This window comes from Pholis gunnellus (assembly GCF_910591455.1).
Source record: "Pholis gunnellus genome assembly, chromosome: 12".
In the NCBI taxonomy this organism is placed as follows: Eukaryota; Metazoa; Chordata; class Actinopteri; order Perciformes; family Pholidae; genus Pholis; species Pholis gunnellus.
This window is the reverse complement of record NC_136539.1, coordinates 24282558-24304536: the sequence shown is the minus strand read 5'-3', so window position 1 is coordinate 24304536 and position 21979 is coordinate 24282558. Positions and strand designations below refer to the sequence as shown.

The 21979-nt window shown below is 45.7% G+C and overlaps 2 protein-coding genes across 3 annotated transcripts; one reads left to right on the top strand and one right to left on the bottom strand.

Annotated features, from left to right (window-relative positions):
* Positions 1–3897: 3897 nt before the first annotated feature.
* lacc1 (laccase (multicopper oxidoreductase) domain containing 1) lies at positions 3898–9980 on the top strand. Of its 2 annotated transcripts, none has more exons than XM_079170445.1 (5): positions 3898–4492; positions 4968–5146; positions 5951–6116; positions 6406–6631; positions 8518–9980. In XM_079170445.1, the coding sequence occupies exons 1-5, from the start codon at positions 4003–4005 to the stop codon at positions 8693–8695; spliced, it is 1239 nt and encodes a 412-aa protein (XP_079026571.1). In that variant the 5' UTR covers positions 3898–4002; the 3' UTR covers positions 8696–9980. The 2 variants fall into 2 exon arrangements, with proteins under 2 accessions (XP_079026571.1, XP_079026572.1); XM_079170446.1 differs by having other exon boundaries at positions 8531–8730.
* A 123-nt stretch (positions 9981–10103) lies between these two features.
* Positions 10104–21532, bottom strand: lmln (leishmanolysin-like (metallopeptidase M8 family)). The gene is made up of 16 exons (XM_079170441.1): positions 21222–21532; positions 20185–20288; positions 20086–20116; positions 19459–19541; positions 17650–17767; positions 16124–16302; positions 15204–15309; positions 14793–14887; positions 14564–14681; positions 14205–14312; positions 13891–14078; positions 13674–13806; positions 12518–12677; positions 12081–12211; positions 11756–11966; positions 10104–11258 (listed from the first exon to the last, which is right to left on the bottom strand). The coding sequence occupies exons 1-16, from the start codon at positions 21333–21335 to the stop codon at positions 11158–11160; spliced, it is 1980 nt and encodes a 659-aa protein (XP_079026567.1). The 5' UTR covers positions 21336–21532; the 3' UTR covers positions 10104–11157.
* Positions 21533–21979: the final 447 nt, after the last annotated feature.

Genomic DNA, 21979 nt, shown 5'->3' with positions numbered 1-21979 from the left:
TTCCCGGTAACAGGAGTTATCATAAACAGTTATTGATCATCAATATGTTGCTGAAGACACTCTGAGGGACTGTCCCTTTAAATATGTTAATGAGCTGATCACTACGAACAGGAACTATTCTCTTCAATAATAAATACATATTATATACATAATAAATAAATAACCTTTATTACATATATTATTTATTAATGATGAAACTGATTTGATATTTATTGTTTCATATTTGAAGAGTGAGGTATGAAATAACATCAGATATATATTTAGTGTCATAAAGTCATGAGGGTTATAAATATAATAAATAAAATCAAGACTAACATAAATAAATAGGTGCTTAATAATAATATGATAATAATGATTTATTGATTTCTTCTGATGGCAGCTTTAGTCCTCCATACATACCATATATATATGTATATATATATATATGTATATATATATATATATATATGTATATATATATATATATATATATATATCCTCCATACTTCTGATTAATGAGGATCATTAAATATCATATTTACTAATTTTAAATATTCTAGAAGAATCATCTAAAGAGACGCAGTTTAAATGATTAATGTTGATGTATTTGTTATTAGTATTGTTTAATTATTGTATTAGATTGATGTTTCTCTTTAATAGTCATGAGTAATGTTACTGCTTGTTGTTTGGGTCACACTGAGTCTGTAGGACCAGCATGCACTGGGGTGGGCCTGTAGTTTAGCAGCACAGGAGAGACGAGTAATAATAATAATAACTTAAATAAAGAAGAACAATCAGTCTCTCTTCTGTTTAAACGAGCCTTTGGTTTTATTTTGATTTATTCGACTAATGGCCTCTACAATTATTATTAATATCAGTTCATATTAAACTGGGTTTCCAAGTTGATGTTTATGCTTTTTATTATTATATAATTATGTCGTTATAAAAGCAGGGAATGCATTAAATAATAATAAATGATAAATGTTCGCTGTTATTTTATTGTATTGTATATATTGTGTATTTCCATACGTAATATTTCATATTTCATTTGACAGCACAGGAAGTGCTGCTACATTGTTTCTTTGTAACAAAGCTTCTTGTTATTTGTAAACAAGAATTCATTCATTGAACAAACAGGAAGAACCAGACAGACACCAGCCTGGCTCCTCCTCCTCACGCTGGTCACCAGCCTGGCTCCTCCTCCTCACGCTGGTCATCAGCCTGGCTCCTCCTCCTCACGCTGGTCACCAGCCTGGCTCCTCCTCCTCACGCTGGTCATCAGCCTGGCTCCTCCTCCTCACGCTGGCCACCAGCCTGGCTCCTCCTCCTCACGCTGGTCATCAGCCTGGCTCCTCCTCCTCACGCTGGCCACCAGCCTGGCTCCTCCTCCTCACGCTGGCCACCAGCCTGGCTCCTCCTCCTCACGCTGGTCACCAGCCTGGCTCCTCCTCCTCACGCTGGTCACCAGCCTGGCTCCTCCTCCTCACGCTGGTCATCCGCCTGGCTCCTCCTCCTCACGCTGGTCACCAGCCTGGCTCCTCCTCCTCACGCTGGCCACCAGCCTGGCTCCTCCTCCTCACGCTGGTCACCAGCCTGGCTCCTCCTCCTCACGCTGGCCACCAGCCTGGCTCCTCCTCCTCACGCTGGTCACCAGCCTGGCTCCTCCTCCTCACGCTGGCCACCAGCCTGGCTCCTCCTCCTCACGCTGGCCACCAGCCTGGCTCCTCCTCCTCACGCTGGTCATCAGCCTGGCTCCTCCTCCTCACGCTGGTCATCCGCCTGGCTCCTCCTCCTCACGCTGGTCACCAGCCTGGCTCCTCCTCCTCACGCTGGTCACCAGCCTGGCTCCTCCTCCTCACGCTGGTCACCAGCCTGGCTCCTCCTCCTCACGCTGGTCATCCGCCTGGCTCCTCCTCCTCACGCTGGTCACCAGCCTGGCTCCTCCTCCTCACGCTGGCCACCAGCCTGGCTCCTCCTCCTCACGCTAACTTATTTAAATACAGAACTTATTTAAATAAAAGGTCCAGAATATTTTATCTCTTTATATTTTATCTGATATAAAAAAACAATATGAAGCTAAAGTAGAAAAACACCAGAACACAACAATCAACAGGTTAGGAAGGAAGGAAGGAAGGGAGGAAGGAAGGGAGGAAGGAAGGAAGGGAGGGAGGAAGGGAGGAAGGAGGAAGGGAGGAAGGTAGGGAGGAAGGAGGGAAGGGAGGAAAGGGAGGAAGGAAGGAAGGAAGGGAGGAAAGGAGGAAGGAATAGAGGAAGGAAGGAAGGAAGGAAGGGAGGAAGGAAAGGAGGAAAGGAGGAAGGGAGGAAGGAAGGAAAGGCGGAAGGAAGGGAGGAAGGAAGGAAGGGAGGAAAGGAGGAAGAGGAAGGAAGAGGAAGGGAGGGAGGAAGATTACTGTCTTTATGAGTTATTAGTGTTATTAGTTCCTATTATTAGTCCAGTGATCATGTGAACAGACACAAACTTCTCTAAAGTCTCTCCAGCTGTTGAAGCCGACTGACAGCTGATCCAGATGTGATCAGCTGATCCAGATGTGATCAGCTGATCCTCCTTCACGTGATGCATCTGAGGAAAGGACGTCTCGTGTCTCTTTAAAGATATTTCCTCGTTTCCTCTCCTCTCGCATGGTTTCCTCGATCCATCCCTGGTGGGAGGGACTAGGACGCAAGGAAAGGACGCTAGTGAGGGAAACGAGGATGCAATGAAGAGACTTGAGATGTAGCCCACATATCAGAGTATCTGGAGCCTCCTGCTGGTGAGAAGAAGAACAACAAGAGATTCTGATTATAATATAATATTTAAATACTAATACCACTGTGTATAAGTACTCTGTTACTGTAACAGTACTGACATCACACTGACAAAGTACTCTGTTACAGTAAGAGTACTAATACCACTGTGTAAAAGTATTCAGTTACATTAAAAGTACTAATACCACACATGGATAATACTGTTACAGTAAAATATTGCTTCAGTAAAAGTATGTCAGTATAATCCGTAAAATGTAGTTAAAGTATTGAAACTGTGACTGTTGTACTAATATATATTATATCATTAGAGTATTACTACTCATGCATTAAACACAGAAATGTACTGTTGTACTTGTTTCTGTAAAGTAATCAAAGCTGTCAGATAAAAGTACAACAGTAAAAACTTCTGAGGTGTAGAATACATAAATATAAATACTTCAGTAAACTTCATAAAGCTCATACTTGTACTTGACTTCATGTACTTTCCACCTGTGGAACTAGAAGCCCGATCCAGAAAAACACAAGAAAAGTACACAAAAGTTTTAGACGTTTAATGTAATAAATCTTCTTCTTCTTCTTCTTCTTCTGATTGTTTAAAGACTGTAATCAGTTTGTGTGAGTCACACACACACACACACACACACACACACACACCGCAGTGTGTCTCTGTGTGTGTGTGTGTGTATTCCTGTGTGCGTGTGTGTCTCTGTGTGTGTGTGTGTGTCTCTGTGTTTTCCTGTGTGTGTCGGTGTGTTTGAGTGTGTGTGTGTGACTCACACAAACTGATTACAGTCTTTAAACAATCAGAAGAAGAAGATTTATTACATTAAACGTCTAAAACTTTTGTGTACTTTTCTTGTGTTTTTCTGGGTCGGGCTTCTAGTTCCACAGGTGGAAAGTACATGAAGTCAAGTACAAGTATGAGCTTTATGTGTGTTCCTGTGTGTGTGTCTCTGTGTGTGTGAGTGTGTGTGTAGGTGTGTCTCTCTGTGTGTGTCTGTGAGTGTGTTCCTGTGTATAGGTGTGTCTCTGTGCGTTCATGTGTGTGCGTGTAGATGTGTGTGTGTCTCTGTGTGTAAGTGTGTCTCTCTGTGTGTGTTCCTGTGTGTAGGTGTGTTTGTGTGTCTGGAGTTTCCAGTGTGGGCGGGGCCATGGCTCCAGGAAGTGAACTGTGTCGCTGTGGTTTCATCTGTCCATCATGTGTATAAAGCGGCTCGTGACCGTGTACCGTGTGTTCGATACCTCCGTCTCTGCGTGATGACTGAGGCCGTCCTCGTGGATCTGATCCACGGCTGCGGTCCGCGCTGCACCGCGGCGTCTCTACCGGAGGAAGAACCCGCATCTCCGTCTCACGTCTTCCTGCTGTGCGGTACCGGGGACGCGTGTCTAAGCGCGTGCAGCAGCAGCGTGCACGTGCTGGACTCGGGCTCCACCGCGGAGCGTCTGTACCGGTTCAAACAGACCGTGGACCAGCTGGACCTGAGCTCGGTCCGGGTCTACACGACCCCGCGAGGTCGTGACGTGCTGCTCCTCTACCAGCAGCAGCTGTTTACGGAAGTGTACACCTTCCACTACCACGTGGACCACCGGCTCACCTGTCCGGGCTGCGCAGGCTCCGCCCACTCTGCGGCGGACCCACCTGGTGGTGACGACGCGGTCCAGGTAGAACAACAGGTGACCCGGTTTCTGCAGCAGCTGCCCGCGCTGAGGGGCGGAGTCAGGGTTCTGACGTCATCGCTGATTCCAGGTCGGTTTAAAGAGAAAAAAAGAAAAAAAGATTTTACCTGAAAAGTTTAACAACTTTAAAACTTTATTAGTTCATGTGATGACCCACAATATATATATATATATATATATATATATATATATATATATATATATATATATATATATATATATATATAAACATATATAAATAACTGAAAAGGTCCTAAAAGGTCCAATGTTCATGAATTGTGTGAGTCTGTTAAGACTATGAGAAGAGCGTTGTGTTCCTCTTTAATACCTCTCATCACTTCACACATTAAACACATTGAATATCGTCATACTAACTGTTCACTAAGCTGCATTTTAATCTAATGTTTTCCTTCATATCTGATCTCTGATCTCCTTATAGACAAAGTACTGAAACAGACAGAATGGAGACTGTATCACTCTAAAACTGTCTGTCTGTCTGTCTGTCTGTCTCTCTCTCTGTCCCTCTCTCTGTCTGTCCCCCTCAGAGTGTTTTGGTCATGGGTTCAGTACTCGTAGTGGTGGTGTCTCCTCCATCCCGTCCTTGTCCTCTCTGAACCTGTTCAGCAGCAGCAGGAGGAGGGACCCCGAGGCCGTGGTGATGGAGAACCGGCGAAGACTGGGCCTCCATGCCGGGTTCTACCCTCGGCCTCTTCGTCTGGTCAAGGTACTCCAGTGTGTTTGTGAATCATTAAGGTACTCCAGTGTGTTTGTGAATCATTAAGGTACTCCAGTGTGTTTGTGAATCATTAAGGTACTCCAGTGTGTTTGTGAATCATTAAGGTACTCCAGTGTGTTTGTGAATCATTAAGGTACTCCAGTGTGTTTTATGAATCATTAAGGTACTCCAGTGTGTTTGTGAATCATTAAGGTACTCCAGTGTGTTTTATGAATCATTAAGGTACTCCAGTGTGTTTGTGAATCATTAAGGTACTCCAGTGTGTTTGTGAATCATTAAGGTACTCCAGTGTGTTTAAGAATCATTAAGGTACTCCAGTGTGTTTGTGAATCATTAAGGTACTCCAGTGTGTTTGTGAATCATTAAGGTACTCCAGTGTGTTTTATGAATCATTAAGGTACTCCAGTGTGTTTGTGAATCATTAAGGTACTCCAGTGTGTTTGTGAATCATTAAGGTACTCCAGTGTGTTTTATGAATCATTAAGGTACTCCAGTGTGTTTTATGAATCATTAAGGTACTCCAGTGTGTTTGTGAATCATTAAGGTACTCCAGTGTGTTTGTGAATCATTAAGGTACTCCAGTGTGTTTGTGAATCATTAAGGTACTCCAGTGTGTTTGTGAATCATTAAGGTACTCCAGTGTGTTTATGAATCATTAAGGTACTCCAGTGTGTTTGTGAATCATTAATATAATTTTCACTGACTCTCCGTGAGGAGTGAGAGGTCCAAAGAGTTTGTTGTTGATGACTTTGTAAGTGAAGTTATTTGATTGATATGCGTGGTCTCCTGCAGGTGGACCACGGCAGCCATGTTTGGGTCGTGGGCCGAGCCGAGCCGGAGCGCTACGACGCCATGGTGACGGACCGGCCCGGTGTGGTTGTGGGGGCTCCAGGAGCCGACTGTATGACGATCCTATTGGCTGACCAGAGGGCGAGGGTCATCGGAGCCGCTCACGCAGGTCAGACACAGAATACCTCTAAAGCTGCGTTAACGCCGTTAATTAAGTAATGCGTTAACGCGATAATACCGCGTTAACTTGCCCAGCACTAATATGTGTATATATATATCTATATATACAGTATATAGATATATATACACATATATATAGTATACATAATAATATACGGTTTATTAATACGGATAACTAAATAAAATAAATATGAGACAGAAGAGGTCATACTAAAGCTGTAGTGTAGTGAAGTATAAAGTACCTCAGTGTAGTACTTAGTGTACTTGTACTTCCTCAGGCTGGAAGGGGACGCTGATGGGCGTTGCCATGGCAACGGTGGGGGCCATGGTGACGGTGTTCGGTTGCCGGGTGACAGACATCCTGGTTGCCGTGGGACCCTCGGTCGGAGGATGTTGTTTCAGGATGAACAGAGATCACATCGAAGACTTCAGACACATACACGAGGACTGTGTCCCTGATCCAGAGTCAGACTCACCGCACGTCAACATACGACTCGCCAACAGGTAGGAGAGGACAGGAGAGGACAGGAGAGGACAGGAGAGGACAGTAGAAGACAGGAGAGGACAGTAGAAGACAGTAGAAGACAGGAGAGGACAGGAGAGGACAGGAGAGGACAGGACAGGAGAGGACAGGAGAAGACAGGACAGGAGAGGACAATAGAGGAGAGGACAGGAGAGGAGAGGAGAGGACAGGAGAGGACAGTAGAAGACAGGAGAGGACAGGAGAGGACAGGAGAGGACAGTAGAAGACAGGAGAGGACAGGAGAGGACAGGAGAGGACAGGAGAAGACAGGAGAAGACAGTAGAGGACAGGAGAAGACAGTAGAGGACAGGAGAGGACAGGAGAGGACAGGAGAGGACAGGACAGGAGAAGACAGTAGAGGACAGGAGAGGACAGGAGAGGACAGGAGAGGACAGGACAGGAGAAGACAGTAGAAGAGAGGAGAGGACAGGAGAGGACAGTAGAAGACAGGAGAGGACAGGAGAGGACAGTAGAGGACAGTAGAGGACAGGAGAGGACAGTAGAAGACAGGAGAGGACAGGAGAGGACAGGAGAGAGGACAGGAGAAGACAGGAGAGGAGAGGACAGGAGAAGACAGGAGAGGACAGTAGAAGACAGGAGAGGACAGGAGAGGACAGGAGAAGACAGGACAGGAGAGGACAATAGAGGAGAGGACAGGAGAGGAGAGGAGAGGACAGGAGAGGACAGTAGAAGACAGGAGAGGACAGGAGAGGACAGGAGAGGACAGTAGAAGACAGGAGAGGACAGGAGAGGACAGGAGAAGACAGGACAGGAGAGGACAGTAGAAGACAGGAGAGGACAGGAGAGGACAGGAGAGGACAGTAGAAGACAGGACAGGACAGGAGAGGACAGGAGAAGACAGGACAGGAGAGGACAATAGAGGAGAGGACAGGAGAGGAGAGGAGAGGACAGGAGAGGACAGTAGAAGACAGGAGAGGACAGGAGAGGACAGGAGAGGACAGTAGAAGACAGGAGAGGACAGGAGAGGACAGGAGAGGACAGGAGAAGACAGGAGAAGACAGTAGAGGACAGGAGAAGACAGTAGAGGACAGGAGAGGACAGGAGAGGACAGGAGAGGACAGGACAGGAGAAGACAGTAGAGGACAGGAGAGGACAGGAGAGGACAGGAGAGGACAGGACAGGAGAAGACAGTAGAAGAGAGGAGAGGACAGGAGAGGACAGTAGAAGACAGGAGAGGACAGGAGAGGACAGTAGAGGACAGTAGAGGACAGGAGAGGACAGTAGAAGACAGGAGAGGACAGGAGAAGACAGGAGAGGAGAGGACAGGAGAAGACAGGAGAGGAGAGGACAGGAGAAGACAGGAGAGGACAGTAGAAGACAGGAGAGGACAGGAGAGGACAGGAGAAGACAGGAGAGGACAGTAGAAGACAGGAGAGGACAGGAGAGGACAGGAGAAGACAGGAGAGGACAGTAGAAGACAGGAGAGGACAGGAGAGGACAGTAGAAGACAGGAGAGGACAGGAGAGGACAGGAGAAGACAGGAGAGGACAGTAGAAGACAGTAGGACATTAAATGACAGTAGAGGACAGTAAATGACAGAGGACAGTAGAAGACAGTAGAGGACAGGAGAGGACAGTAGAAGACAGTAGGACATTAAATGACAGTAGAGGACAGGAGAGGACAGTAGAAGACAGTAGAAGACAGTAGAGGACAGTAGAAGACAGTAGAGGACAGGAGAGGACAGTAGAAGACAGTAGGACATTAAATGACAGTATAAGACAGTGGACAGTAGAGGACAGTAGACACGTCTCCTCGTCAGGCTTTACTTCCTCTTGAGTCTTTATATTGTGATCGTCCTCTTTGTTGGACAGTAAAGTTTATTTCTACTGTGTCTCTAATGTAACAGAGTCCTCCTGCAGAGAGGAGGCGTCCTTCCTGAACACATCCATGACGACATGGAGACGGAGCGCTCCTCTGTGACGCCCTGCACCTCCTGCCACCCAGAGGACTTCTTCTCACACGTCAGGGACGGACTCAACTTCGGCACCCAGGTGGGCTTCCTGTGGATCAGGGGGACGGACTGACGGGGGACAGAACATCAGGGACCGGAGACTCTAATGACAGGAAGTAGAGGACACCTAGAGACATCTGGTGGAACCAGATCACTCACAACTCTCAGGTAATATACAGGAAATGAACCCTTCAACTGTATCTCCAGTGGTGGAATGTAACTAAGTACTTTTACTCAATTACTGCTTGATTTATACTTCTATCCGACAACTTTAATGATTTTACATAAGTCTGATAGAAAAAGTGCTAAAGGAGCTCAGATAGAGGGTACTTTTACACTGTGGTGTTAGTACTTTTACTGTAACAGAGTACTTTTACACAGATGTTAGTACTCTTACTGTAACAGTAAAAAACGTATTTTCAGAGTGAAGTATTTGTACTGAGTGCGATTCTAAATATTAAAGTGAAATATTTTCTCTCCTGATTCTTTTTAATATCAAATGTATTAATTATGTAAAGAACTCGTTAACATTGAGTAGTTCAGGGGCCGCCAGCAGAGGTGGGAAATCTGACCGCTGTGGTTTCATCAGAGTCTATTTATGACTCATAAATAAATACAATGATTACTTAGGCTAGTCTCTTATATTTAAAGCTCATTTAACTCCGGTAGTTAAATGAGCTCTAATCATTAAATATCGTCTCGTGTGTTTCTGTGACGTCGCCACTTCCTGTTAAAGAAACAAAGACACGTCTTTGGGAGACGCACAGCGTTTATTCTGACAAACGTCTCCGTTGGTTTTATAAAGCAGCCCTTTCTCTAGAAATAATAATTAAAACACGTTTCTATCAAAGCAGACTTTCTATCAGATTCAGTCCTAATGAATAAACACGTTGACAGACAATAATAATAATAATGAGTTTCAGGTGATCTATGAACAATAACTAATGAATGATGTCATAAATAATCATATTTCATCTGTAAACATTAAAGCAGCAGTTTGTTTTGTTCAACTTCCTGTTTGTTTTGTTCAACTTCCTGTTTGTTTTGTTCAACTTCCTGTTGACACGTCAGTCACATGAGAAAATGTTGCTTCAATAAATAAATAAAAACTAAACATTCAGTCCTCAAACACAAAGACTCGTTCTTCTGATATAAATATCACAACAATAACATCACACAGCAGGTCAACAGGAAGTAACGAGCGACAATAAAGAACCACAGAAGACTTTCATTCCAAACAAGCAGCATCAAAATGAGACCAACATGGAGCTGAGGGTTCATCCTCTGAGGAGCACGCGTGTTCAGGTCTGACCTGGTGCTGCTGAGGGTTCATCCTCTGAGGAGCACGAGTGTTCAGGTCTGACCTGGTGCTGCTGAGGGTTCATCCTCTGAGGAGCACGAGTGTTCAGGTCTGACCTGGTGCTGCTGAGAGTTGAAACATCTGAGGACCAAGACAACAGTCACAGGAGTTCATGGACACCTTTTGGGTTTTTAAATAAATCTTTTATTCTGTTTCCTAAATGATATAAAACTATTTCTGTAAAGGAGAAGTATCATCTTCATCACTCCAAACCTTCACCACACAGGAAGTTATTCAAATGAACTTCAGAGTTAAAGGAACGCAGCCTTACTTGCACAATCCCCCATGATGCACTGCTCAGTGTAGACGGCTCCCACTGCTTTAGAAACAATCCCCCATGATGCACTGCTCAGTGTAGACGGCTCCCACTGCTTTAGAAACAATCCCCCATGATGCACTGCTCCGTACAGACTACGGAGATGATACTTTTCTTCACTATAGAACAGATTAACTGAACTAAACTCTACGTGTTTACACGGCGGTCTCCGTCCTGACCGATCTACTGATGGTCAACAACTTCCTGAATCTTTCTTCTTCTTCTCTCTGTGAGGTTTGTAAGCGTGTGGTTTCTAGAAGGGTTCTTCTGCTCTAAAACTCTCTGAATGAAGGAGGAGAGAATGTTACAGATGTTTCACTCTCAGCATCTTAACGAGTCCTGATCCAGTAAACTGGTTCTGGTTCAGTCTGGATGAAGATGTAGCGTTGATGATGTGTGAATGAATCCTACTGAACACGTTATAATAATGACACTTCATTTAAACGTTCACCTCTAAAAAGAGTCATTTTCATATTTACATCACAAGTGTTCTGGTTGGAATGAATTCATAACAGGAAGTACGCTGACCCTTCAGATTAAAAGTCTGATTCTTGGCTTTAAAACCAGACGTAGAAACAAACTGAGCTGGTTTCATGAGCACCGGGCGACGACTCCTCCTGGTTTGTGTTCGGCAGGAACAACTGACCCAGTTCCTCGTCTTCCTCACGCGTGGACAAGAAAAAGAGGAAGGAGGGAAACAGGATGTGATGACGCAGGAAGAAGTTCAGCTGATCCATCAGCCAATAAAAAGACTCGTTCCTCAGTAAAAAGATCCTCGAGACGAGGACCAGAGGAGGATGAAGAAGAAGAAGATCCACAGAGGATGTTGTGTGTGTGTGTGTGTGTGTGTGTGTGTTCATCAGCTGCAGTGGCAGAGCAGCAGTCCGGCCACCAGGGGGAGCAGGTTGAGCATCAGGAGCCACAGAGTGACGGCCAGACCTGGAGAGCTGGAGCAGGGGTCTGCACACACACACACACACACACACACACACACACACACACACACACACACACACACACACACACACACACACACACACACACACACACACACACACACACACACACACACACACACACACACACACACACACACACACACACACACACACACACACACACACACACACACACACACACACACACACACACACACACACACACACACACACACATTAACATCCTCTAGTCTAGACAATAACAGGTGATCAAACTGAAAACTCTCAAATTAATGAATTATAATAATAATTATTATTGTTACTTATCATCATACTTTAAATATATATTTATGCATTAATTTAACAAATATGACCTCACTAACAATAATATGAACTGGACTGAATGTTTAGTTCTTTACCTGATAAATAACATTTAAGTTAGTACCTTTAATATTAAAGGACTAGTGGTACTATTGTATTTGTATTATAAATATTGAATGAGTTCTCAGCTGAACCGACCAATGGGGTGGCTCCTGGAGGCGTTGAGGGGCGGGGCCTGGTGGGGGAGGGGGCAGTCGTCACAGAAGTCGGTGCAGGCCGGACAGACCAGGACCCCGTTGTAGACCCAGTCGCTGACTCTCACGCTGACGCTCAGCTGCTGACCTTTACGCACGCAGAGGAAGGACTGATCCTGGACCAGGACCGCCAGACCCCGAGACGAGCAGGAGACCTGGGGATTCACACCGACACACAGTTCAATACAAAAACATCAATAAAGTTTCTACAAACCGTCTGATGTTTAAATGTTGTGTTGATAAAGTTCATAGAAACGTTATTAACACACCTTGTAGCAGCCGGAGCCCCAGTCCGGATACGTCATCTTCCTGGTGCACTGCTCCATGATGAAGGCCGACTTCTGGTACAGACACACAGAGTCCGGTCCGTACTGCTCCGCTCCATAGTTCCTCCACCAGTCTGCACACACACACACACACACACACACACACACACACACACACACACTGGTATCATAATATGAACGTTCCTGACCCAGGAGGCAACCTCCGGTTCTTTAGAGTGAAGTCAAAGCTTCACGTGTTAAAGCTGCATTCTCTCTAGTGTCCACCAGGGGGCGACTCCTCTGGTTGTATAGAAGTCTATGAGAAAATGACTCTACTTCTCTCTTGATTTATTACCTCAGTAAACATTGTAAACATGAGTTTATGGTCTCAATCTCTAGTTTCAAGTCTTCCTTGAATACTACACTACATATTATTGTACCTGGCTGGTTCTCCGACACTCTGCAGTACGAGTTCCTCTGATATTCTCCACTCAGGTGCCAGCTGAACTCCTGACTGAAGGGACAGTAGTCGGCGATCTCCACGGCACCGCCGAACATCGGCAGCTGGTCCGAGGACACGTCAGGGATCCTCTCAAAGTACTAACACACAGAGTACACACAGAGTACACACACAGGGTACACACAGAGTACACACACAGGGTACGCACAGAGTACACACACAGGGTACACACACAGGGTACACACACAGGGTACACACAGAGTACACACACAGGGTACACACACAGGGTACACACAGAGTACACACACAGGGTACACACAGAGTACACACACAGGGTACACACAGGGTACACACAGGGTACACACACAGGGTACACACACAGGGTACACACACAGGGTACACACACGGTACACACACAGGGTACACACAGAGTACACACACAGGGTACACACACAGGGTACACACAGAGTACACACACAGGGTACACACACAGGGTACACACACAGGGTACACACAGAGTACACACACAGGGTACACACACAGGGTACACACAGAGTACACACACAGGGTACACACAGGGTACACACAGAGTACACACACAGGGTACACACAGGGTACACACAGGGTACACACACAGGGTACACACACGGTACACACAGGGTACACACACAGGGTACACACAGAGTACACACACAGGGTACACACAGAGTACACACAGGGTACACACAGGGTACACACAGGGTACACACACAGGGTACACACACAGGGTACACACACAGGGTACACACAGGGTACACACACAGAGTACACACAGAGGGTACACACACAGGGTACACACAGGGTACACACACAGAGTACACACAGGGTACACAGTACACATTTGATTAAAACTATAAAACGTTATCGAGGAGACGGTGAGTTACACTGTGTGTGTGTGTGTGTGTGTGTCTGTTTCTCTCTGTGTGTGTGTAGGTGTGTGTGTGTGTGTGTCTCTGTGTGTCTGTTTCTCTCTGTGTGTGTGTGTGTGTGTGTGTGTGTGTCTCTGTGTGTGTGTGTGTGTGTGTGTGTCTCTGTGTGCGTGTGTGTGCGTGTGTGTGTGTCTCTGTGCGTGTGTGTGTGTGTGTGTGTGTGTGTACCTGGTACTCCAGCGGGAGCTCCTGTTGGTATCTCTGCAGGTTGCAGACGGCCACAGCCAGCTGGTCTTGTCTGCAGGTGAGCTGCAGAGGAGACGCTCTCACGGTGTCGCAGTACGGAGTCACAGAGTGACGTCTGCAGAACACATGAATAAAAGAATCACCGTCATTATGAAAGGACTCAGCCAGCGCTGGTGTGTTCAGATGTCTCATCACTGACCTCTGTCTCTGTCGGTCCATCCAGAACTTGCAGCTCTTCATGACGAAGTCACAGCCGAGGCCTCGGCCCCAGTCCAGCCTCTGAGCCAGGCTGTAGTTAGCCCGGTACCAACCGCTGTCCTCCATCAGGGCCAGAGTCAGACGGGAGAACACCCGGTTCTGAGTGTGGGAACCAGTCATCGCCTCGTTCTGAGGGAGGAGGAGGAGGAGGAGGAGGAGGAGGAGGAGGAGGAGGAAGAGGAAGAGGAGTAGATGTTGATAAACCAGCAGTAACAGGAGCAGCTCACAGCCTGAAGGCCTGACGTCTCACTTCACCTCCATCAGTCTCTTCTCCCAGTGGTTGAGCTCCGTCCCCGTTCCTCCCTGGTTCTCCAGCTCCATCCCCTCCAGGATGGGACAGTTGAAGTGTCTCCTGGCCTCCTCCTGAGAGCACCGAGGAGGAGATGAAGCTCAGTCAGTGGATGAATCTCAACATTGTTTTCTCTATTAATCCTCACAACAGGAGAAAAGATGCATCATGTACAACATGAACATCATGCTGTGTTGAAGAAGACTCATGCTTGCAATGTTTACTGAGGTAATACATCAAGAGAGAAGTAGAGTCATGTTCTCATAGACTTCTATTCAACCAGAGGAGTCGTGAGGTTTTAGGATTCTGGGTAAAGGTTTCTCACCACGACTCGAGGAGTGACGAGGACGTGGACTTGGTGTCGGACCATCACTCCTCCTCTGATGTCCCACAGACGACTCACCCTCCGGATCACCGCCTCGCTCCACTGGTACAGACCCAGACTGAGAGAGAGACGTTAGTGTTTATATTAGGATTTATTTCATCCTTATATTTTAACTTCTGCACTGTTTTCTGTCTCAGATTCTTTTACGTATTAAATGAGCATCGTTCACCTCTCGTTGAAGGCCGGCAGGCCGCTGGTGAAGCGAGGAGTCAGAGGTTTACCCTCATCATCGTGGTAGAACGCAAACAGACCGGCTGAGAATCCCTGAAGAGAAACAAGAGAAACAATAGAAACAAGAGAAACAATAGAAACAATAGAGAAACAGAACAGAAGAGAAGAGAAGGTCGAACTTTAGAGACATTTACATCCACCGAGGTATTAAAACACAGTGAGAACCCAGCCTTCCTCTCAGGTCTAGTGAGGGTACCAGTTAGATATTAATATATATATATATATATATATATATATATATATATATATATATATATATATATATATATATATATATATATATATATATATATATATATATATATATATATATATATATATATATATATATAGATGCTGCTGAACTCACCAGAGCGTGGATGATCTCGTGTTTGACGGTGGAGAGCATCCCTTCAAACTCCTGTGGCTGAGAGGAGATCATGGTGGGACACAGGTTGGCGTAGCCGGCGATCGGTCTGAGGGACACACAGAGAGTCACGGTTACATTAACACCCTAACGAGGAGGTGATCGCTCACACGTTCACTTCTATGCAGACGATGCACCGTTATGCATCAACGCCGTCGACCCCTCTGGTTCTTGGAGCTCGGTGGTCCTGAAGGAAACCGTTTAAGTTACGTTAAAAGAAAAAGGAACGACGGCCACATGAGGTCTGCATTGTATGTGTAACTGTGTGTTGAATGACTATCAAGGATCCTTGAACCTTGATGGGTGGACTGTGTTGGGGTTCTGTTTCTGTTCTCTAAGATAGGGGAGATGAAGGAGGTCTAACATCAGGACTAATGTGTCATATGTGACTCCTCCCACCGATCAGTGATCTTGAGTAGATCCCACTGGATGAAGAGAGAACGTGGTGCTGATGTTCTGCAGAGGATGAGACGGCTTGAATCAAAGCTTCTGACTGTGAGGACAGGAAACAGATATTACTGGATCACTACTGTCAAGTGTTGACACGATGAAGACAATACGCTACAAGAGCTAAGTTTGAACATGAAGCAGCTGTTTATACTGTGATCTGCATTATTCTCCTAAACTAAACTCCAGAGCACCAACAAACAAGAAGAGACGTGAGGAAACGTCTCACCTCCTGAAACTGACCTCCACTATGAAGATCATGATCTCATGTTCATGAACTACTTTATTACCTTCATACAAACCCTGTAAAGAAACAAGTCAAGTATTAAATGTGTGATAAAGGAACAAACATCCTGTAAACGGTTGTAGAAACTGTTTCTTTGTAAAACCCAGAGAAACAAGATGGCGTCTCCCACCTGTCCAGCTCTGCCTCCAGCTGGCAGTAAGCAGCGTAGGCCACGATGTTCTCCTGACCGCAGCGCTCCGTGGTGACGCCGCTGACGTACAGCACGAAGTCAGACCCTTCCACTCCGGGGCCGTCCGGGGGCCCCAGGGGGCCACAAGACTTCCCTGATTCACTGCACACTTTGCATTGCTAGGAGGGAAAAACAAAGACTTCATATAGTGATGTGTGAGGGAACCACGATGAGTCAACCAGGAACACCACGTACGGCTTAGTGTTCATGTTATAGATCTGATCACCCTTCTGATTATAGAGAGGAATCATAGGAACAGGAGGCAAACAGAGGAATGTACTATGTAGTTTAGGGCATGGTGTACTTAGTGTACAGAGTGGTGTACTTAGTGTACAGAGTGGTGTACTTAGTGTACAGCGTGGTGTACTTAGTGTGTACTTAGTGTACAGAGTGGTGTACTTAGTGTACAGCGTGGTGTACTTAGTGTACAGAGTGGTGTACTTAGTGTACAGAGTGGTGTACTTAGTGTACAGCGTGGTGTACTTAGTGTACAGAGTGGTGTACTTAGTGTACAGAGTGGTGTACAGCGTGGTGTACTTAGTGTACAGAGTGGTGTACAGCGTGGTGTACTTAGTGTACAGTGTGATGTACTTAGTGTACAGAGTGGTGTACTTAGTGTACAGAGTGGTGTACAGCGTGGTGTACTTAGTGTACAGAGTGGTGTACTTAGTGTACAGCGTGGTGTACTTAGTGTACAGAGTGGTGTACTTAGTGTACAGAGTGGTGTACAGCGTGGTGTACTTAGTGTACAGAGTGGTGTACTTAGTGTACAGTGTGATGTACTTAGTGTACAGCGTGGTGTACTTAGTGTACAGTGTGATGTACTTAGTGTACAGTGTGATGTACTTAGTGTACAGCGTGATGTACTTAGTGTACAGAGTGGTGTACTTAGTGTACAGTGTGATGTACTTAGTGTACAGCGTGAAAGAAAATCTGGGTGGAGTAAATAAAAATATTGATGTGCGAGTCAGGATTGTCTGTGACCAATCAGAGGCCTGCAGTGTTTTATTAACTACAACTTCTAGTATCGGTCAGAACCTCGAACACAGTGGTATCAAAGTAAAGTTACAGGTCCTGTCCCCAACTTCTGCTCATGGAAACTTTAGAAAGAGAGAGAGTCCGGTCCTATGGTGTCCCACAGGGATCAATCCTAGGTCTCCTTCTGTTCTTAAAATATGCTGTGTGGTATTTCATTTGACCAGTTCTTTCTATTGTCTCTGTATGAGTCTAAATTGTGTAGCATTGTGTAGCAACATCTGCTCTAAAGATATCGATACAAATAAAACCAAATGATACAGAAACTGAACCGTGACACGTCTTTAACGCAACCTTTGGCCACAAGAGGGCACAAAAATAAAAGATGAATATTTAGTCTAACTAATTGTTACGCTTCAGTTAAAAAGTAGAACTTGTAAATAGATTTTTCAAATGTTACTTATTTATGACACACAGTGGCCCTTCCTGACCTGCAGGTGGTGCTGTGGAACCACGACCGGGCCGCACCGGGTGACGTCTGCACAGGCGTCCTGGCAGTAGCGATGCGGGTCATCTCTCTTCCTCAGGTACTGGTTGGTGGAACATTGTCTGAGACGACAGAGACCACAACACTGACTTTAATGAACTCTTCAGCGTAGTTAGAGGACAAATACACCGTCTCATCATTAGAAGTCTTAAATATCAGAGCAACTACAGGATTCTCAATGGTTCTTAACATCCACTTCTCCACCGAGCAGCCAACAAAGGTTACATCTCAAAATCTGAGCGGTTTAGTGTGATGAGTCTCCAGGTTTGTATTCTTACTGTAAATAGTTTAATGATTAAATAATTAATTAGCTTATAAATTAAGGATTGAATGGCGTTTGTCTGAGGTACACAAATACACAACAACACTACAATAGAAACACACCTCAGCCTATCTAAAATACTCTTACAGAGTACATTTAATATTTAGAGTCATGTGTGCAGCTCTCTCAGCTGCACAAACTTAAATCAACTGTTTGACCCGGACACATGTGACCTGCTCATGAAGAGGAGCGTATCAATAGGAGTGATATTTGATCATTTGACTAAGTGTTGCCCTTTAAGGCTCCAACGCGATTTACAGCCGCTGATGATCACCAGCAACACCCTGAGGCTGCTGCTTCTTTATGACATATTAAACATATTCAAGGTCTGTAGTGAGAGGGTGAGACGGGGCGTCTGTAGTTCAGAGGGTGAGACGGGGTGTCTGTAGTTCAGAGGGTGAGACGGGGTGTCTGTAGTTCAGAGGGTGAGACGGGGTGTCTGTAGTTCAGAGGGTGAGACGGGGCGTCTGTAGTTCAGAGGGTGAGACGGGGCGTCTGTAGTTCAGAGGGTGAGACGGGGCGTCTGTAGTTCAGAGGGTGAGACGGGGCGTCTGTAGTTCAGAGGGTGAGACGGGGTGTCTGTAGTTCAGAGGGTGAGACGGGGTGTCTGTAGTTCAGAGGGTGAGACGGGGCGTCTGTAGTTCAGAGGGTGAGACGGGGTGTCTGTAGTTCAGAGGGTGAGACGGGGTGTCTGTAGTTCAGAGGGTGAGACGGGGCGTCTGTAGTTCAGAGGGTGAGACGGGGCGTCTGTAGGTCAGAGGGTGAGACGGGGTGTCTGTAGGTCAGAGGGTGAGACGGGGCGTCTGTAGTTCAGAGGGTGAGACGGGGCGTCTGTAGGTCAGAGGGTGAGACGGGGTGTCTGTAGGTCAGAGGGTGAGACGGGGCGTCTGTAGTTCAGAGGGTGAGACGGGGCGTCTGTAGGTCAGAGGGTGAGACGGGGTGTCTGTAGGTCAGAGGGTGAGACGGGGCGTCTGTAGTTCAGAGGGTGAGACGGGGCGTCTGTAGGTCAGAGGGTGAGACGGGGCGTCTGTAGTTCAGAGGGTGAGACGGTGCGTCTGTAGTTCAGAGGGTGAGACGGGGCGTCTGTAGTTCAGAGGGTGAGACGGGGCGTCTGTAGTTCAGAGGGTGAGACGGGGCGTCTGTAGTTCAGAGGGTGAGACGGGGCGTCTGTAGTTCAGAGGGTGAGACGGGGCGTCTGTAGTTCAGAGGGTGAGACGGGGCGTCTGTAGTTCAGAGGGTGAGACGGGGCGTCTGTAGGTCAGAGGGTGAGACGGGGCGTCTGTAGTTCAGAGGGTGAGACGGGGCGTCTGTAGGTCAGAGGGTGAGACGGGGCGTCTGTAGTTCAGAGGGTGAGACGGGGCGTCTGTAGGTCAGAGGGTGAGACGGGGCGTCTGTAGTTCAGAGGGTGAGACAGGTGGATGGTTCACAGACCTGCTGAGCAGCACAGGACCGACTCGACGGCGCACACTGAAGGCTCTCTGCAGGTAGTCGATGGCCTGAGGAAACAGCTTCTCCTGAAGAGGAAACACTCTGTTTGGGTCTGACGCAGTGATGTCACGATGTACTGATGTACATCGTGACATCACTGGAGCAGGGCGAGGGAGTCAACATGAAATCATCAGAACACCTGAAATACGAACAAGTTGGCTCTCAAAATCTAATTGACTCATAACTAAAACATGTTTTAATACTTTGTAACGATTATAAAGTATTAAAACATGTTTTGTCCATTCAGAGATTTTGGTCCATTTTCTTGATTTCTTTCTCTATTTGCGTCTTTAGATTTCTTCTTAATTCACCAATAGTTGGCATTAGATAATACCTCATTTGCATATTTAAACATAACATTTCAGAATACTTGAAACACTAAAAAGAATAGTCTTGATATCTATTAGTTGCATCATTAAACTGTTTAAGTTGAACTTACAGCTGTGAAGTCCTCCGTACGGTTTAGATGAGCGAGTCTCTAGTTTATTAATATTACCCAGAATGCTGCTCTTCTCATATTTAAAACCTCACATTGTTTACAGTGTGTGCTGACTGATAGGGCGTCCTCACCTTCACCAGCCTCCTCTTGTCAGCAGGAAGCCTGTAAAGAGAGAAGAGATGAGCTGCAGCCGGCTCAGAGAGGAAGGTGTGAGGCTCTGCGGTACTGACCGGTCCACGCTGTGGTCGTAGATGATCTTGATCTTCAGCTGGAGGTCTTCAGGTGAGCTCCTCTTCGTCAGCCGCTCAGGCTTCAGGTACACGTGATGGACCAGCTGAGAGAGAGCAGCGGTTTACAGGTGAGAGACGGTGTGTAGACGAAATAATAGAAACAGCTGTCAGGTAAATACTAACTACTCAATAAATACACAGGTTCGTGTATTCCTCTCACAGGGATCAAAACGTATATCTGCTCTATTAAATGATATCTTCACCAACAGTATATGTTTTAAAAACAGTCATTTAAAAAATATGTTTTATTTATTATTTAGGATTTATTTGTTTGGGACGGATAAAATATACGTAGACAATCTAGAAGCAGTAAGTATGAGTATATACACACACACACACACACACACACACACGCACACGCACACGCGCACACACGCGCACACGCACACACGCGCACACACACACGTAGTAGTAACATGTTAATGTTTTACCTTTATTCAGCTTTGTTTTTAGCTGTAAATATAATCTTTCTCTTTGTTGTGTTGCCTGATCAAATCAACATTATTTTTTGTGTTAATGTTGACAAAAGCTTCCAAACATACAACATATTTTATTCCACAAACAAACGATTAAATTCCACCAATAAAAACATCGTACATTATGTATTTTGGCGTTAAACTGTAGTTTTCAGTAAGTTTTTAGGTTCGCAAAGACGGCACTTTTATTTTGAAAGAGACCTAAGCGGAAGTGTTTTTGTGTTGTTGCTGGGGAAGAATACTAAAAATATATGTATATATAATAAATATTTATTACATAAAATATATAAACATTATATACACAATACATATATAATACATATATATGTATTCTTCCCCAGCAACAACTAAAAACACTTCCGCTTAGGTCTCTTTCAAAATAAAAGCGCCATTTTTATATAATCTCATTCGGCTAGGTGGCTAGCTTGACATGTAGCACAAAAACAAATAGGTTAGCTTAACTTTGGCTAGTTAGCAAAGCATCAACATCCGGGTTCTCACCTCCTCGGGTCGGTGTTTGCATGTGCCGTGACAACTCACGAGCACAGCCAGGACGGAGAGGACGAGGACATGACCGAGGAACCAGGACCCGCTGAGCCTCCTCGGCTCCTCCATCCTCGGAGGCTCGAAGTCAACAGAACCTCCGCCGGTCCGGTCCACTCGGTGCTGGTTTCATTCATCGCTCATCAGCCTGAATCAGAACATCGTCAGAACATCAGAGCAATCCCGCCAAAAAAAAACCCCAAACAAACATCCAACGGTTAAATCTGAGGAGAAGAAGACACCGGCCGGTTAAACGGTGGAATTCTTCTTCTTCTTCTTCTTCTTTTTCTTCTTCTTCTTCTTCTTTGGCGGTTGGCAAACACTGACTTAGTGCATTACCGCCACCAACTGGTCTGGAGTGTGGATCAGGACGTCTAAATAAAATTCAATAAAATAAAACAATAAAATCTCATCTCAGAGGTAAATATTGTGCTTTGTGCAGTAATATTAATGCAGAAACTTCAGATATAAATAGTAAACCACTGACACAGAACATTTTGACTTATTTATATACTTTATATATATATAGACAGTATATATATACTGTCTAGATCAGGGGTGTCAAACATACGGCCCGCGGGCCGGATCCGGCCCGCCACGTCATTTTATGTGGCCCGCGAATCTACCAGCAAAAAAAAAAAAAATGGAAATCGCGCACGGCGGAGCTCCTCCCCGATCCGCGCGCACACACCTCCACCAGCGTATGTGGCAGCAGC

What these genes read in the sequence shown, in the direction of transcription:
- lacc1 (XM_079170445.1), top strand. Translation starts at nt 4,003, where the DNA reads ATGACTGAGGCCGTCCTCGTGGATCTGATCCACGGCTGCGGTCCGCGC. An exon ending in GGCCTCTTCGTCTGGTCAAG is followed by an intron (nt 5,147 to 5,950) that starts GTACTCCAGTGT and finishes GGTCTCCTGCAG; the next exon opens with GTGGACCACGGCAGCCATGT. An exon ending in AACATACGACTCGCCAACAG is followed by an intron (nt 6,632 to 8,517) that starts GTAGGAGAGGAC and finishes CTAATGTAACAG; the next exon opens with AGTCCTCCTGCAGAGAGGAG.
- lmln (XM_079170441.1), bottom strand. Translation starts at nt 21,335, where the DNA reads ATGGAGGAGCCGAGGAGGCTCAGCGGGTCCTGGTTCCTCGGTCATGTC. An exon ending in AGCTCCCGCTGGAGTACCAG is followed by an intron (nt 12,678 to 13,673) that starts GTACACACACAC and finishes TCTGTGTGTTAG; the next exon opens with TACTTTGAGAGGATCCCTGA. An exon ending in CTCCAGGAGCCACCCCATTG is followed by an intron (nt 11,259 to 11,755) that starts GTCGGTTCAGCT and finishes GTGTGTGTGCAG; the next exon opens with ACCCCTGCTCCAGCTCTCCA.